The sequence below is a fragment of the Parambassis ranga genome, chromosome 15 (genome assembly GCF_900634625.1).
Source record: "Parambassis ranga chromosome 15, fParRan2.1, whole genome shotgun sequence".
NCBI classification, from domain to species: Eukaryota; Metazoa; Chordata; class Actinopteri; family Ambassidae; genus Parambassis; species Parambassis ranga.
The window spans coordinates 3565625-3583557 of NC_041035.1; the positions used below are offsets into that span (position 1 = coordinate 3565625).

The window sequence follows — 17933 nt, forward strand, 5'->3', positions numbered from 1 at the left end:
CATGGCCGATGACTGAAAAACACAGCAGAATACAGCCGGCAGTCTGAAGCAGGGATTGTATGGTGAACTGTTTCACGGACACAGGATCATTACTGAAGACACTCTGCAGCCACTCTGTAAGTAAATAATGTAAAATCTATCTGTCCATTATAGCTTGTAATTGCAAGCTATAATGTTTGTTAGGTTTTCATTCATAATTAATATATTATATAAATGTATTATTTGTATTTCTGTAGAAGGTTTAACAAAGAACAGCACCTTGCCTGGCTGCAGAGCTTCCTCTCAGACAGTCACTGTGGTGAGGTTGACCTGAGGGTCATTCCTATGGTGGCCAGCCAATGCGTGGCCATGGGCAACGGTTCGATAAAAGCCCCTCGGGCTGAGGAGAACAGCTGCCTGGCCTCCAACCACACGGACCCTCCTGGCATGGAAACAGGCATTGTCAGGTCAGAACTGATGCTTATGTTCCATATTATATGTGACATTGGAATTAGTATACTGTGGATGTGTGTACTGTGGTCTGTATTTTATTAATGGTTTGATATTTGACACTTTATGTGCTAACGTGATATATTTTACAAACACAGTCCCTATCATTACTATCCCACCCTGTATGCAAGTGTTTGACACTGCTGGCTTTTAGATGTTTTTCCTTTTTTCTCTGTGGATCAATAAGACAGCGTTCTTCTGTCCATGTGTGGTCCAAAGCTATTCTGTAGCATGGCCACTGCAGACAACAACTCCTCCAGCTGTCTCTGCCCAGTAACAATTATGATGGGCCGTACAAGACAAAATGAATTCTGTCTCTCTCTCTCTCTCTCTCTCTCACACACACACAGATAAAGATATATATACAGTTAGGGAAAAATGGTTTGAACCCCTAATGATTTTGTAAGTTTGCCCACTAACAAAGAAATGATCAGTCTATAATTTCAATGGTGCCCTCTCAGCTTGTTACCTGTATAAAAGACACCTGTCCACAGAAGCGATCAATTAATCCAGATCCCAAACCATGACCAAGAACAAGGAGCTTTCCAAGGATGTCAGGGACAAGACTGTGGACCAACACAAGGCTGGAATAGACTACAAGACCATCACCAAGCAGCTGGCTCAGAAGGTGACAACAGCTGGTGCCATTGTTCACAAATCGAAGAAGAAACATAAAATAACTGCCAGCCCCCCTTAGTCTGGAGCTCCATGCAAGATCTCACCTCGTGGAGTTTCAGTGATAATGCGAACGGTGAGGAATCAGCCCAGAACTACTCAGGAGGAACCTGTCAATGATCTCAAGGCAGCTGGGACCACAGTCACCAACACACTGTAACACACTAAGAACATCTGAATGATTCAGAGGAGGACCGGGTGAAAGTGTTGTGGTCAGATGAGACCTAAATCCAGCTCTTTGGCATCAACTCAACTTTGGAGGAGGAGGAATGCTGCCTGTGACTCCAAGAACACTGTCAAAAACATGGAGGTGGAGCCATCATGCTTTGGGGGTGTTTTTCTGCCAAGAGGACAGGACAACTGTCCCCCACACTCAATTGGGTGAGAACCTCCTTCCCTCAGCCAGGGCAAATGGGTTTTCAAATAATGTTGTCCCTAACTGTATTTTCCATACATGTATTCTTGCACATATATCTTGTCACACACATACAATGGGTACGGAAAGTATTCAGACCCCCTTAAATGTTTCACTCTTTGTTATATTGCAGCCATTTGCTAAAAACATTTAAGGTATTTTTTTTCCTCATTGACATTCCATATTGACAGAAAAAAACAGAATTGTTGACATTGACAAGTGAAATATGACATGGTCCTAAGTATTCAGAGCCTTTGCTGTGACTCATATATTGAACTCAGGTGCATCCATTTCTTCTGATCATCCTTCAGATGGTTCTACACCTTCATTTGAGTCCAGCTGTGTTTGATGATACTGATTGGACTTGATTAGGAAAGACACACACCTGTCTGTATAAGACCTTACGGCTCACAGTGCATGTTAGAGCACATGAGGATCATGAAGTCAAAGGAACTGCCTGAGGAGATCAGAGACAGAATTGCAGCAAGGCACAGATCTGGCCAAGGTTACAAAAAAATTTCTTCAGCACAGTGGCCTCCGTAATCCTTAAATGGAAGACGTTTCAGATTACCAGAACTGTGCCTAGAGCTGGCCGTCTGGCCAAACTGAACTATCAGGGGAGGAGAGCCTTGGTGAGAGAGGTAAAGAAGAACCCAAAGATCACTGTGGCTGAGCTCCAAGTGTCACCTAAGTTCCTAGAGGAGTTCCTCTGAAGGAGGCTCTGGTTTCCACTCCCGTTATAATGAGATTGCTATTAGTTGGTGACACTGTTAGGCAGCTGTGTTCCTCTCTGTGCCATCACTCATATTTAAAATAGGTGTCATTTATGCAGAGTTACAGTGGATACAGATATACTTCTCAGTGAGGTTGATTCTCAGCTGACATCTTTCCACTGGTATCTGTTGGGGTGACGAGGAAAGCCTGTTGGCTAAGACTCGTTTTCTAGTTGGGTGAGTTAGATAGGTTCTTAATGCACCTCCTACGAATTCCCTGTCTGTTTTTGTCATTTTTTTCTTGCTGTTTTATACATAAAGTCTTAGTTTATGTACAGTACTCTGACTTTTGTGACTGGACCAGTACTTTTTTTCAGGTTGCGTATTATCCACCTGGAGGCGCAGCTGGCACGACGGGAAGAAGAATGTCGGACCCAGGAGCTTCAGCTACAGTACCTCCAAAAGGAACTAGAGGCCAAGATCTTACAGATTGAAAAGCTCCAGGATGCTATTGGCTACAACAACAGCCTAGCCCGCTCTCCACCAACCTTGGCCCATCATGGCTGCCGTCGCTTCAGTGTCATCAACCAGGGTCCAAGTCGCTTCCACAGGGTGGCTGTGGAGGTCCACCGCCGGCTCAAGGCGAAGGAGGGCGTCTCTGCTGAGCCTACCTCAGAGAACTTCTGTGGGGGACTCAGAACAACATCACACACCTCCATCGCAAAGGCCATTCGCAAAAACTCACAGTAAGCTGACTTTGTTCTCACACAGACAGATTTCATGTAGTTTCTCTGTTTGCATGCAAGAGGCGTGAAAATACCAAACCAAACCATTACTGACAATAATTGTGGCATCAATAGAAATCAACCAGTTCTTCAGTTACTCAAAAAAAAACTGCTCCATTGTCATTCAAAGCGTTTGATCAACACAAACAGAATATCATTGGCAGGAGGAGGTGACAGCTCTGCCAGGCTTTTGTAAGACCCCCCACATCTGAAAGGCTTTATTAGCATGGCGGGATAATAGAAAGACTTGGAGGGAACAAAAGGCTGCAGATCTAAATGCAGGGTCTGGGTCATTATGGGCTTCAATTACACAATCTATGCTGGCCCACTACTCAAAGACCCAATCAGTGAGGACCTTTTCACTGAATGTTCTAGCGACATCATCTGTGTGATGTGGTAATAAGGGACACACATTTATTCTGTTGAATAAATTGAAACCACAGACATTAATGCAGTGGCTTCACCTCAAGAACCATATTTGCAAGATTCTATTAATTTACTAACAGTATTTATACAGGACTGACACCTTCGCTAATAAAATGTATGCACATTCAGGCATGGATGTATTTCTTTGACTGAATGAATGATTACATGGAAGTGATGTGAATACCAACAGGAGTGTTTCACAACTAACCTGTCCTATATTGAGGCAAATCTATGATACTGAGCTAGATAAATGAACTTGGCCTTTATACAGTTTGCTTCTCTTCATTCCTAGCACCAGGAAACTTATCAATGATGCCATCCTGAACAACGACTTTCTAAAGAAGCTGGAGCCGCAGCACATGAGGGAGATGGTGGACTGTATGTATGAGAAGGTGTTCTCCAAGGGACAGCTGGTCATCCAAGAGGGCGAGGCAGGAAACTACCTTTATGTACTGGCAGGTCAGCCTGGCAAAAATGATGGGACCACATGTGCAATTAAAATTAGAAGAAATAATAAGCTAATAAGCTATACTATAGGCAAGTTCTGGTAAAATCATTATACACAAGGAATGAGATCTAGCAATATAAAACAGGAAATATAACATCCTCATAGTTGTTAGAGGACTACACATGAAAACAGCTACTACCTTGATTATTGCTAGATGAAATTAGATAAATATGTATGTTTTTCCACACAGAAGGGTTACTGGAGGTCATTCAGAATGGGAAGCTTCTGGGGGAGATGCGCCCTGGCACTGCTTTTGGAGAGCTGGCAATACTGTACAACTGTAAGAGGACAGCTACAGTGAAAGGTGAGAGACAGCAACTATGACAGAGAATCCTGAAAGCTTCTAGTACAAAGAGCTTGTCCCTTGCCAAGGTTTTTGTATAGCTTCATGTACAATGCTGTGATAGCTTGGTCAACTAAGATGAACAGTTTGGGTACACAATGATGCAAAGAAGTCTCAATTTACTCAGGAGGACCATCAACAGTGACGATTACTTAATGTGTCATTAATTGTTCCGCTCACTACCAGCTGTGTCCCAGTCTCACATCTGGGCACTGGACCGGCAAACCTTTCAGACCATCATGATGAGGACCACACAGGCCAGACATGAGGAGTACTTCAGCTTCCTGCGCAGGTAGCCTCCAACAGTCTGTGTATCTTTTCTCACCTACTGTACACCTTTTTAATGCTGTTATATGGCAGCTAACTGTGAGGCCATCTGGTAACTTGAAACACATTATATCAAGAGGAAAGAAGCTTTTTAATGGTGTGATAACAGGGACGGCAAGGAGGGTTTTTTTTGCTTTGTTTAGCTTTTTACACTGCTATATTTAGGAGTGTACTTTTATATAGATATGGCATTTAACACATACATTGAGTTAAAAGTAAAATTAGTATGAGTTAATAATAATTATGCTGAATTTTGTTTGTTTCTCTCTGTGCAGTGTATCTCTGCTCCAAGAACTACCTGAAGAAAAACTAGCCAAGATTGTTGATTGTCTAGAAGTGGTGAGTGTTTACCATCATAGAGGAAAGAAATTATTAAAAAAACCTGCTCCCATGGAAAACTTGTGGTGAAACCTCAAAGAGTCTGTAAGTGTAAATTGCAGCAAAAGAAAGAGTAGTGGTAAGAGAAATATGTTTACCCCCTGCTGGAAAATAAGGCCATCACCAAAGTGTCAAAAAATTGATGTAAACATGGTCTCTGGGGATTGTCTTAAAGTAAAGTAGGATTCTTCACTCATATAGCATCAAACTGAACAAGAATAACCATAGTTGTATGTCTTGTATCAGTCAGTTGCAGAGTAAATGATCATAAAGATGACTTCTGACAGTATGGTGGTGATTAAAATTACAGATCTATAATGTACTGTATATGGTGTGGTGTTCATCATTTTAACCACAACAGGAACTCATATAGTTCATCTACCATTATAGACTTGTGTATACTGTTTCACAACTGTTTAGTATAGCTGAAGACATGTTCAGAATTCTATGAATCTCCTTTTTTCTGTATGAAAGACAACATTTTATGTTGTCTCTGAATGACTGAGCTTTTACCTTTACAGGACCATTTTGACAAGGGGGAGTTCATTATTCGTGAGGGTGAGGAGGGGAACACTTTCTTTATCATCGCAAAAGGAGAGGTGAGATATCTGCACCGTCCAACATACTCTGTGAAAAATAACTGTCTAGAATGAACTCTGTACAGAAACTACAACCACAACACAGGTAATATACAATACGGTCACTTTTACAACTGTATATGCATACCGCCGAAAATAAGAGCATGTTATTTAAAGAAAATTAGATAAACAAATCATCAGCTATAAAACTGAAATTAAAAAAACTGCCAATAAAATACAACAAACATACTGTTGCTCCTCTGCATAGGTCGTAGTCACTCAGAGCACAGAAGGCTTTCCTCAACCTCAGGAAATCAAGACTTTGGGAGTTGGGGACTATTTTGGCGAGAAAGCTCTTATCAGGTAAGAGGACACAACAGACAATTTTCATAAATTCCATATTCTATAGCTCAAGAATACTGCTAAGATATCTGATACTTTAACTAACTCCACATTACCATTCAAAAGAATTGTGGTGAACTGTAAAATGAGACCGTTTCTCCGCTGACAGTGGAGCCGCCATGGCCCAGCATATCTTAAACCTCTGTAGACCTGTCTGGGAATCCACCAATCAATGAAGTTTAGGTGTACAGTACATAAACTGAAAAGATGCAGTTATTCACAGGCAGATTCAGGCTAGTAGCTATGTTGCCTAGCTAGCCAAAGCAACACAATTCTGTTCCTACCTGACATGTCAGGAACTATTTGTTATGAAAAAGAAGGTAAAACCTATCTGCTGTGCCACAGACAGATCCAGCTACCATCAGTGCTACAGTAAGACTGACAAAATCCAGTCAGCCTACAGAGATGTGCAATATGAACACACTCACATCTTACAAGAATGATTTTGTGTACATGTGGCTTTGTGTCTGTATGATGGAGCAGTACCTGTGTGTTTACAGTGAGGATGTTCGATCAGCCAACATCATCTGCAATGAAGATGACACCCAGTGCCTGGTGGTGGACAGAGAGTGAGTAGCTGCATGCTGCATATGTGGTTGTGTCAGGTGGAGCCACCTGATATTTTGTTTTGGGAGCAGCTTGTCTCCATTTGTTTAAATGACAGTCATATTAAATGTAATATATAAAAGTTGTTCCTCTCTTTGCTGCCTTCCTCAAGCAATTTTAACCAAATGGTGGGAACTTATGAGGAGCTTCAGGCGTATCTGAAGGAATATGTGGAAGAGCTTTCAAGGAGTGATGAGAGGAGGAACGCCCTGTGAGTGAATATGTATACAAATTGATGTACAGATTTAAGTTTATAAGCCCTTAAGGAGAGAATGATGGTGACATTTCAGAGTGTGCCATGTTATTCCTCTCTCAGGCCACACTCACCTCAGATTGACTCTGCAGAGGCCCAGGAGCTGCGGAGGCTGAAGGAGAGGGTCGCCACCCTGCTTGCACACCAGCCCTTCCAGGAGCTGGAGGTCATAGCCACACTGGGCATGGGAGGCTTTGGACGAGTGGAGCTGGTGAGCTGCAGCAACACTTTAATTCCCTTCTAATCAGTCAGATTATCATCCCACAGAATGTGGAATGTTAGAAAAACTTTTTGTAATGTCTGAAAACGAAAGCTATGGCTACTCAAAGCTACAGAGGATCACAAGGATTTAGTTTTATTGTGATGGAAATATCTTGTCATTGGAAAAGGATCCTTAGCATGTTTTAACTCACAGAAACGGCTCAACCCAAATTCTTAGCAGCCAAGGATGGGATTTTTTTTTTGAGAATCCAGGCTTCCAGCGTTGAGCTTGGGGCTTCAGATCAATCAGCACCCTTTTGTGTGAAACTGAAATTAGTGGATGCTTCTGCTCACTGCCTTCACAAGCTGGATTGTGTTTACCATGGGGCTCTAAGGCCCCGTTCACACTGGAGAAAGTCATTCCAGCCAGAGTAGGATTGAGCCCAGACAGCCTTTAAGCTGGATGCGTCCAGACCTATTTTCAAATCTGGCTAGCACACAGTTGTGTCCGCACTCAATCCGGCTTCATCCAGCGTGTTTGCTGTTCTCCAAACCACTAGGTGGCACCTCGTAATATGGCTAATAATGTGGCTAGCCGGATTCGCTAGCCACATTATTACATTATGCGTTCACACCTGAGCCACGTTTGAGCCAATCCTGCTAGATCCACCTCTCGAGGGTGGATCTAGCCGGCTTGAAATCAAACTGGATTCAGCCGGATTGGAGGTGTTCACACTGAAAAAAACTGGATTCTGGAATCTGGATTGATCTGGATGCGGCCAAATCCTGCTTAAGCCACATTTTTTTCCCCCAGTGTGAACGGGGCCTAAGATTCATTACTAACTGGGGTCCCCTCACTCACCATTGTGTGCTTTATTAAAGTTAACTGGACGTCTTTATAAGCCAAACGCCTCAGTCATTGGTATGTGTTCATTTACAAAACTATTCTGGGTGTCACTCCTCCCTATCTCTCTTGTCTTTTAACAAGGAAACATGGAAGTCATAATCTTTGTTCTTTGGATGTTTTGCAATTTATAGTCCCCAAAGTACCAACTGAACTGGCCAAGAGAGCATTTAGGTTTTCAGCACCTAATGCCGGGAATAAATTGCAATTCCAACTTCGACTACGGACACTTGTTACATTAAAAGAAGAGGCTCTGGTGAAAGCTCTGCAGTGTACCTTGTCTTGGTGCAAATGTTTTTACGTGAGCAAGATTTAATGTTGTTAATTTTATTTGTTTATTATTTTTTAAAAGAACTAAGATGCTGTCCTCTTGGCCAGATTTCCCTTGTAAAAAAGATCTTTTTTCTGAGTGGGACTAATCTAGTTAAAATAAACATTTTTAAAAATCCTGCTGGTGACTATGATGTGACAATGGCTGATGGTGACTGGCGTTTCTGCTCATATTTTTCTCACAAAGACTATTGTCTGCCAACATGCTAACTACCACTTGCTAACTTAAAAAGATCCTAAGCAGCGTGTTGTGTTGTGTCTTTGGCTTGAAGTTTAAAAAGTCATTTTCACATATTCGGTGGTCTTGGAGGACCCTCTAGATGATTCAGTGCAGCTGTAATGGCTGTGAAATGGTACATTTGTTGTGAGTGGTGTGGTCATATTCACTGACTGGGTTTCTTCCTGTTGTTTCTCAGGTGAAGCTGAAGGATGAGGACACAACATTTGCCCTGAAGTGCATAAAGAAGAAGCACATTGTGGACACCAGACAGCAGGAGCACATCTTCTCTGAGAAAAACATCCTTCAGCAAACAAACTCAGCGTTCATCATCAGGTACAGTAATGGTCACACATCAGACACATTCACAGATATTAGTCAGCCAGTAGAGACTCTTGGATGTTAAACAGATCAGGAGCATTAATACTTACTGCAAACCTTTGTTGAGGTAACATAGGGATATGGTCAACGTGTTGGTTTCTCTGAGGAGTTGCTAAGATACCTGCTGAGAGAATGCAGCAGAGCCAGGAGTCCAGTGAGATTTATCTGGACCATGACTTTACAGAACAAAAGCAGGCTGTTGACATACCTTCTGCAATTTCTTCTCCGTTCACACTATCCAATGTGGGCTGTGTAGGATGTAAAAAATTGTGTAATGTTTGGCAATCTGTTAAATATATATTGTGGTACTACCCTTTTCTTCTTTTGAATAAAGTTTATTTAATTTTTTAGTTATGTGGCCTTAGTTGATCATTTTATTTATGATTTGTTATCAGTATTATGTTAGCTTGTTGTGTTATTTGTTCGATTTTGTTGCAGATTATGTCATCAGATGTGTTGTGGTTTAGAGAACTCCTCTCCTGCAGAATGATTGCACTGCATGTGTTTTCAGGTTATTCCGAACATTTCGGGACAGTAAGTTTGTGTACATGCTGCTGGAGGTCTGTCTGGGTGGAGAGCTGTGGACTGTGCTGCGGGACATGTGAGTGTAGGTCCTTTTGTTACCTTCATCCAGCAGTTACACCTGAGAACATCCTCAAACTGATATTTAACACTAAGAACCCACAGTTCTGCGGAGCTGCCATTTTATTATACAGGACATAGAACATATTAATTCCAGTTTATGTTATGGCAGTTCAAATTTTCATTTGTTTAAAATGTCTTCATAACACATTCTTTCAACTTAGTCTTGATTGTGCTGTTTCCATAGGAGATGTGTTACTTTGTGCTGCAGTAAAAAATGTATCCACAGTAACAAAATGTGGCAGGCTTTTATAATGCTTAGATACTGATGTGGGTTCAGAGGAGCAAAAAGCTACAGACTGATAACAGTTTTATTTCCCCCTCTGTAGTCTGTCCTGTCCAACATTAAACAGCACTGCACTCTTTTCTGCACACATTGGAAACATAACACCTGCACTCACATGGACATTGCACAATCATAAATGTAATGTCCCATACCATCTTTATATCTTATATCTTTGAACTGTACTCATACCGCATTTACAGCATGTTCCTCCCAGCTGATGTACTGTATATTCCTTTACATGATGTTTTGCGTCCTACCAGGAGCTACTTCGATGAGCCCACAGCCAGGTTCTGTACTGGCTGTGTGTTGGAGGCCTTTGATTACCTACACACTATGGGCATTGTCTACAGAGACCTGAAGCCTGAAAACCTTCTGCTGGATGCAGAAGGTTATGTCAAAATGGTAAGCCACTCCACATACAATGGTGCCGTTTGACAGAATGATTAAGCATTCCTGATTCATGCGTACTCCTGCAGGCAGACTTTGGATTTGCTAAAAGGATTGGCCTCGGCAAGAAGACGTGGACTTTCTGTGGGACTCCAGAGTATGTGGCCCCAGAAGTCATCATGAACAAAGGCCATGATTTTGGAGCAGACTGTTGGTCCCTGGGAATCCTTATATTTGAGCTTCTCACTGGCAAGTAAGTCTTTAAGGTAGAATCTGCTACATCTACCTGTTCTGTGGTGGTTTGAGCATCAACAGTTTGAGGTAAGGTAAGACTGGTGGATCATCTGACACAGAGAAACAAGACAACAATAACAATTCAAGCATCAAGGCTACCAACCTACTTTGAAGGCTCCTGCTAGGCAACAGGTGCAACACATCACAATAAACAGGAAGCCTTCTTCAGACTAGATCACCTCATTTAACAACTGTGGGTGTGACCTTTGGAGGATGCATCTCCTCAGCTGGGACACAGATATAGAGAGGGTAGAAAATCTGTGACACCATATTTTTTAAAATGTCAAGCTTAACATTTAAAAAATGAATTGTGTTTTTTTTATATTAAAAATGATAAAAACCTTTCCTGTCTTCTAGCCCACCGTTTGCAGGTTCAGACCCCATAAAGATTTATACCATGGTCTTACATGGTATTGAGAAGGTGGATTTTCCCAAGAGAATAGGAAAGCGTCCAGATGACCTCATCAGGAGACTCTGCAAGTGAGACAAATTATAGACCCTTATTTATGACTGTAGTCATTGATTGTCAATGACATGTCATTTGCTGTGTGGAGTCACACAGGGTTACAGGTCACCTTGTAAACATGTGTTTCTTCTTCTTCAGGCTGAACCCAGTGGAGAGGTTGGGAAACAAAAAGAACGGTATCATCGACATCAAGAAACATAAGTAAGCACCCAGTGATAACAGCCTTCTCCTTTTGGACATTTTGTCCTTGCAAGCATGTAGTTACTGAACGTGATTATTAACTGTGAAGAAAAGAGGGTACTTTGTGGTGTCTTTGGGTCAGGAAATGTGATCTGAAATCCCTCATAGTTTCAAATACAGCCTGACTGTGATATTTTGGGTGTTTAACAGGTGGTTCCAGGGCTTCGACTGGGAGGGTTTAAGGTGTCGCAAGCTGTCATCCCCACTGAAACGAGAGGTTTAAATAACAAGCTCACACATAAGAAAACATTTCAGTTTAATGGAATGTCCACATTTTTTAGATGGTGATCTAAAAATAGAATCAAAAGTTTATGATGAGTATTTACCTGCTATGTAAACACACACACATACATGTATTTATGTACAGTAGATACCCGAGGACCGCCTAGTCCACTAATAATTGATTTTTTTTTTCACTGTTACTGCAGCTTAAGGGGCCCATGGATCACAGTCACTTTGACATATTTCCTCCGGACACAGATGAGCCTCCTGATGAGCTGTCTGGCTGGGATCAAGACTTCTGAGGACTCTGAATGCTCTAAAAAGGACAGATCAGCATCATCATTACAGATCAGCATCTGCCATCCTCTTGTATGGAAGATAATGTTTATTGATGATGCTCTGCTCCGTGTCTACAGCTTCCACAGAGTGATGTAGCAGCACATTTGACACACTAACCTCAGGTTTCTCATAATATTCATTGTAAAAAAGAAAAAAATGACTAATGTGATATAGTTTACAAACACATTTCATACATTTCTGATACAAGAAGAGACAACATTTGTCTAATGTATAACAAAACTAGTACACAAAAAAGGTGTTTATTGATGGTTTGTTGCATATAACTGCCTTTACATCACTAAAGTCTGCAGCTGTCTTCTCCTAGTGACCAACACATCTTAATTTTTTCCTGAATTTTATGATGTGGGTCCAGTGTACTCAAAGATGTGCATGTTGCATGGAATGGTGAGTTATGTTTTGACCTCTACAGCCAGAATCCACAGCTCTTGTTGCCTTCTTGGCAATTTTGTGAAGCATTGGTATGTTGCAAACAAAACAATGGAAGAAATGCCTGTAAAACAGAGCCCCAAATTCATTTGTATCGATGCATGCTGCTTGAGTAATGTCTCAGAGAAGGCGGATGTATCAAGTTTGGGATGCTTCACCCACTTGACTTTGCACAAAGTCCTATTATCAAAACAAATGCAGGAAAGATGACACCTAGAGGACATTCAGAAAACAACAACATCTGTAGAAAACATCAAAAGTCCACAAATTCCCTCTGCATTTGAGAGTTCAACGCTAAGTTAGGGTGCTGCTGATATTTCACCGAATTCAGTCTGACACTACTCCAAACTGACTTGGCTCTTAAGGGACTCAACAGAGACATCTCTTCAGACTGCTTTGAGTAGAGCAATCAGAGGTTGAAGTTTTGTTCTGATTAGTTCTTACCTACTTGGAGTAAATCCAGGATTCATGGCGTGTGTTTGCAGGCTGTGGCTTTGCAAATGAAACGAAACCTTCACAAAATATATCAAGCCTGATCAGAGGATAATGATAACACCCAGCCTATGATGTGTAACTGGATTTGTGTCTCCACTGCTTTTTAAAATGGCTGACTTTTTATCATCATCATCATTATAATGGCCACAAAAAAGTGTCCAATTCAGATGTACTAAAGTGGGTAATATGCTTATTTACATTTTGACCACTATGGAAAGAAATTAATAAAAATGATGACTGTTCTGTTTATATGTTTTACCTTTTGATCAGTACATCTGCATAACCACTAGGGGGAGGAAGAGGTGCTTTATTTTCACACTGTCCCAGAATGGACCTTCAGTGTATGTGCCATTCAGTTTGGTACAGCTGGTAGCACTACTGTACGAAAGTTTTTGTACCATTTCATGTAGCACTCTCCTAACCCTAACCTTTCCAGGACTTAGCACAGAAAGGCATATTCTACACGGCCAAATGCTTTCTCAAAATCAATACTTCAATACAATCAAAAAACACTGCTTGTGCACATGTTTCTGATCAGGCATTTGCTGGCCAGACAGAGTCATGGATGTCTCTGTCTGGCGCATGCCTGACCAGGACCCACTACCCTTTATAGACTTTGAGTCTATATTCACCAGTGTTTATAACCAGAGAGCTATCATTTGTAATCCGTGTTAAAAAGACTAATCAGTGTGTAGTTTTCTAATTTGTTTTCATCCCCTTTCTTTTTGAACACCAGTGTTATGATGTCCTTTGAACAGTTTTTGGTTGTTCCCTTTTTTCTATTTCTTTGTATGTTGCCAGCAATATGGTGCCAGCTGTGATTTGAACGCCTTGTAGAACAAGCTTTTGTTGTTATTTTATCCCTCTGTGGCTGTTATCAGCTATTCTAGTGTGAGGCCAGAGTCAAATATTTCTTTGTCTGTTTCATCCAATCTTTTATTTAGAGAGTTTAATGAGTTATGTTTTCCATGTATTCCTTGTTTACATTTTGTTTAGTCCCCTGCCACATTTGCTGCCTGATGAGGGACATCCATCAAGTGTAAACTAGTTTGACACTACGTAGATGGTTTTATTTGTCTGGCGACATGTTGTTGCCTTTTCTGCTCCCTCCCCACACACAATGGACATGAGGAGATTCCTAACAAAGACACGGAGAGTTAGAGTTGTTTTCGGCATTAACCCATATTGTAATGAGGCCAGGTTAGCTCCTGTTAGCCTGCTAGCTTCAGCCCCGTCTCGCCAGTGCACACTGCCACCTGCTCGTATTCTTATCAGCAAGAATAAAATACATGTGATGGACCGTCAGGACACAGTGGTGCATTATATGAACAGGGAAACACTGATGTAGCAGATGAGGCAGTGCATCATTATAAACACATCCACAAGGTTTGTTGTGAATTCAGCAGTTTTATAAGCAAATAAAAATAAAGACATGCATTTTTTTGTAAGTTAGTATTTTTAGTTAGTTTCAGTATTATCTGCATTAAGCAGAGTTTGGTTCATGGTCCAACAACTTTTTGAAACTCAGATGATGAGAAGACCGCTGTGTTCAATCAACATATGCTGATGTTATTTCATTGACGATATATACATATATATTTAAAGCTCACTTATATTGGTTGTTAATTGAAAAGTAAAGCACAATCCATCTCCATCTCTCTACTCCATATTTGAGGTTGGTTCTGAGAGTGAGTCAGAGGCAGGGCCATCATGTAGGGCCAGTGGAGGAAGTTCATTTGCTGAGGTGAGTGATGACGGGAAAACTCAATCAGGTAGACATGAGGGAGACTTGCCAGTTTTTTTGTCTCTGTAAATGAGAGAAGGCGGCAGATATGGAGGCTTTGTATAAATCTGTTAGTGTAGTAGGACCAGTGTGGTTGACAAAACTGTTGTTTCAGTTGGAATTAGTTACTGTCACTGTGTTTTAAAATCAAGTAGTTTTTGTTGAATCTGTCTCTGAAATAGTCATTAAGTGTTTACTTCTGTAGTTCTGTTTAATAACCTGTTAAAATCTGCAGGAAATCGCAACTACTTCATATTATTATATTATATTTCATAATGTACTAATGTACTTTTTTTTCACCACCCACCCACAGAAGGTGTCCCCCCCACATTTTTAATGCTTCCTACGCCACTGCTAAACACGCCTTGTCCTTGAAACCAAGCAGGGTCAGACTTTAGTACTTGGATGAGAAACCACCTGGGAATACCAGTCATTGTAAGCTTTTTCTTTCAGCAGCAGGGGGTGCTACAGCCTGACGTTTGATCAGGTCTTTTTTGTACATTTATGTTCTACTTTTAACAGTTTAAACCAGCTTGGATTCCAGCTTTTATTAGGGCCCGATCACCAAATGGTGCAAGAGCCCTATTGAAATGCAAGTGTTTATTATTATTATACGTCATTCTTGTTCCGCCCACGGTATCACGAATTTGACCTCCTGAACGTGCTCAAAACTTTGGCACAAAATTGTCCCCCGATGAAAATCGCAACCTGACACTCTCGCCATTGGCGGGCGTGGCTGCATGGCTCTGCACCGCCCCCTAAAGTGTGAAAATATTCACCGCAAGTGCTACAGACCTGAAACTCGGTACACTGATGTATTGCCTCGTGACAAGAAAAAAAGCCTCTTGGACGAAAATTCCACGATTTACAGGAAGTCTGCCATTTTGAAAAACCACGCCTTGTTTCAATTTGCTCACCCCGCACTTTTGCGAACTCCTCCTAGGGGAATTGCTTGATACGGCTGAAAATGTGTGCACTCGCCCTTAAGGGGTCAGGGACCAAAACTTATCAAAAACGCAGCACTTCGTGATACCGTCTGGCTGTGGCGCCACCAAGAAGTTGACCCTTCGCCAACACAGGAAATGGATGTGTTTGTGGCTGTATCTCCCACATGCATCACCCTATGTGAATGAAATAAATCAGGCATGCTGAGCCTGTCATTCTGAGCAGATTGATATGCTAATGACCAGAAACTCTTATAGCACCACCTACTGGCAGTATGAATTGTGTTCAGGCTGATTATCCATGTTCCACACCTTGTACTTGAACGAACTCCTCCTAAGAAGGTACTCTGACAGGCCTGAGATTTTGTCACATGGTTCTGAAGACATGGCTGAGCAAAAGTTATCAAAAAAGCAGCTTGATGTTACACCGTGTGGGTGGGGCATCGCCACAAAGGTGAACCTTCGCCACCATAGACTGCACAGATTGCTATATTCTGAGACGCTACAGTCACTGCGCCACCTACTGGCCGGAGGACCTGTCTTTTGTACGTGTGTTTTGCTGTACTCTTCTGCCCTGCAGACCACAGCTCGTGCCGGTACAGCTGGGAGAGAGGTCATGAGACGATAGGGGAGGCGGTGGCTGCTGGTCCCGTGGACCGCAAGGGCTGCAAGGGCCCAACATTGCTGCTTGCATACGGTATGGCTGTGGCGCCACCACGAAGTTGACCCTTCGCCAACGTACAGGAAATGGATGTGTTTGTGGCTGTACCTCCCACATACTTCATCCAATGTAAATGAAAAATCAGGCATGCTGAGCCTGTCATTCTGAACAGATTGATATGCTAATGAGCTGATACAGTCCTAGCACCACCTACTGGTGGTACGAATTGTGTTCAGGCTGATTTCCATGTTCCACACCTCGTATTTGAACAAACTCCTCCTACAGAAATACTCCGATAGAACCCAGACTTTTTCACATGGTTCTGAAGACATAGCTGAGTAAACGTTATCAAAAACGCAGCTCGATGTGGGCGGGGCAACACCACGAATGTGACCCTTCGCCACCATAGAAAAACCTGCTGTGTTTCTACATCTGTTCATCCTACCTGCACACACAACACAACAAACCTGAAGCGACATTTGCAGATGAGTCATCTTAACCTCCGTTCAAAGATACACGTGACAAAATCTATAAATTAAGACACCGCTGTTGATGGTTTTACAGCATGCGCACTGTTTCTAAGTTGTCACTGAAGTATTTTGCTGTAGTTATGGAGTATTCATGAAGAAGGTGTTGTGTGCGGTCACAAATGGAGATCCAAGAGCAGGTCAGTTTACTCACTTTAATGGTGAACAAAAAACAACCACAAGGGTGAAGTGCGGATAAAACTGAAGGAAAACAAAACAACCACAAGGGCGAAGCACAGCTCAGGTCCAGGGCGAGGAACAACCGGGTGGCATGGCTGGGTGCCTAGGCAGAGACAAAGTAATTAACTTGAGCTCGTAGAGCGGAGAGAAAAGGTGGCAGGTCGCTTACTACGTTCACGGCAGTGAAGAACTGGCGCCGAGGAGAGGGAAGGCGGTGCTTAAATAGCCAGTGAAATGACAGGAAATGGGACCCAGGTGAGAAGAGGCCACGACTCCACCCAGCTGGACCATCGCACCTGGAGAGAGCAAAACAAGCAAGGGATGAGCATAGAGGAGGTGACAGAGGGGCAACTCTCACCACGTTACAGAAGGTCATGACTGAACAGTGTATTCAAGGAGAGCAGCTCACTGTTCACTGGTTCTTTTGTGAAAAGGTCATAGCAATTAAATAGAAAGGTGTTTGTTTCAAATAACACAAGTTAAAGCTGTGCCTGTTTTTATTGCACTTCAAACCTTAATTATTTCATGAAAAAATATATATCATAGAATTTTAGTCGACTAAATCTGCTGTGGATTTAGTCGGCAAATTCTTATTTAGTCGACTAAAACTAGACTAAAAGTTAAAAAATGTTGATGACTAAAATGTCATTTGATTTTAGTCACATTCACAAGACTAAAATAAAAACTAAATCAGAAATTGCTGCCAAAATTAACACTGATGCACAGGAAGTCTGCCATTTTGAAAAAACCTCGCCATTTTGCATTTTCCCTCACTCCCTGCACTTTTGCGAACTCCTCCTAGGGGATTTGTCCAATACACCTGAAAATTGGTCTGGTTACTTTTAAAGCATTAAGGACCAAAAGTTATCAAAAACGCAGCACGTCATCATACAGTCTGGCTGTGGCGCCACCACGAAGTTGACCCTTATACTTGACTCTGGTTCCGGTATCGCGATTTTGACCCCCTGGCACAAAATTGTCCCCCGACAAAAATCGCAACTTGACACTGTTGCCATTGGCAGGCGTGGCCGCATTACTGTGTGAAAATATTCACCACAAATGCTACAGACTTCAGATTCGGTAAACTGA

At 41.9% G+C, this 17933-nt stretch overlaps 1 protein-coding gene across 1 annotated transcript; it reads left to right on the plus strand.

The window, feature by feature from the left end:
* prkg2l (protein kinase cGMP-dependent 2, like) lies at positions 1–11770 on the plus strand. The gene is made up of 20 exons (XM_028423359.1): positions 1–116; positions 237–446; positions 2670–3038; positions 3796–3962; positions 4202–4315; positions 4541–4646; positions 4957–5020; positions 5581–5658; positions 5906–6000; positions 6540–6608; positions 6758–6856; positions 6962–7109; positions 8750–8886; positions 9443–9532; positions 10120–10261; positions 10336–10499; positions 10898–11020; positions 11145–11207; positions 11397–11463; positions 11675–11770. Exons 2-20 carry the CDS (start codon positions 325–327, stop codon positions 11768–11770), a joined length of 2313 nt encoding a protein of 770 aa, XP_028279160.1. The 5' UTR covers positions 1–116; positions 237–324.
* Positions 11771–17933: the final 6163 nt, after the last annotated feature.

Coding starts and splice junctions, on each gene's coding strand:
- prkg2l (XM_028423359.1), top strand. CDS start 325: ATGGTGGCCAGCCAATGCGTGGCCATGGGCAACGGTTCGATAAAAGCC. Junction 4,316..4,540: donor GAGGACAGCTACAGTGAAAG/GTGAGAGACAGC, acceptor GCTCACTACCAG/CTGTGTCCCAGTCTCACATC. Junction 6,857..6,961: donor GATGAGAGGAGGAACGCCCT/GTGAGTGAATAT, acceptor TTCCTCTCTCAG/GCCACACTCACCTCAGATTG.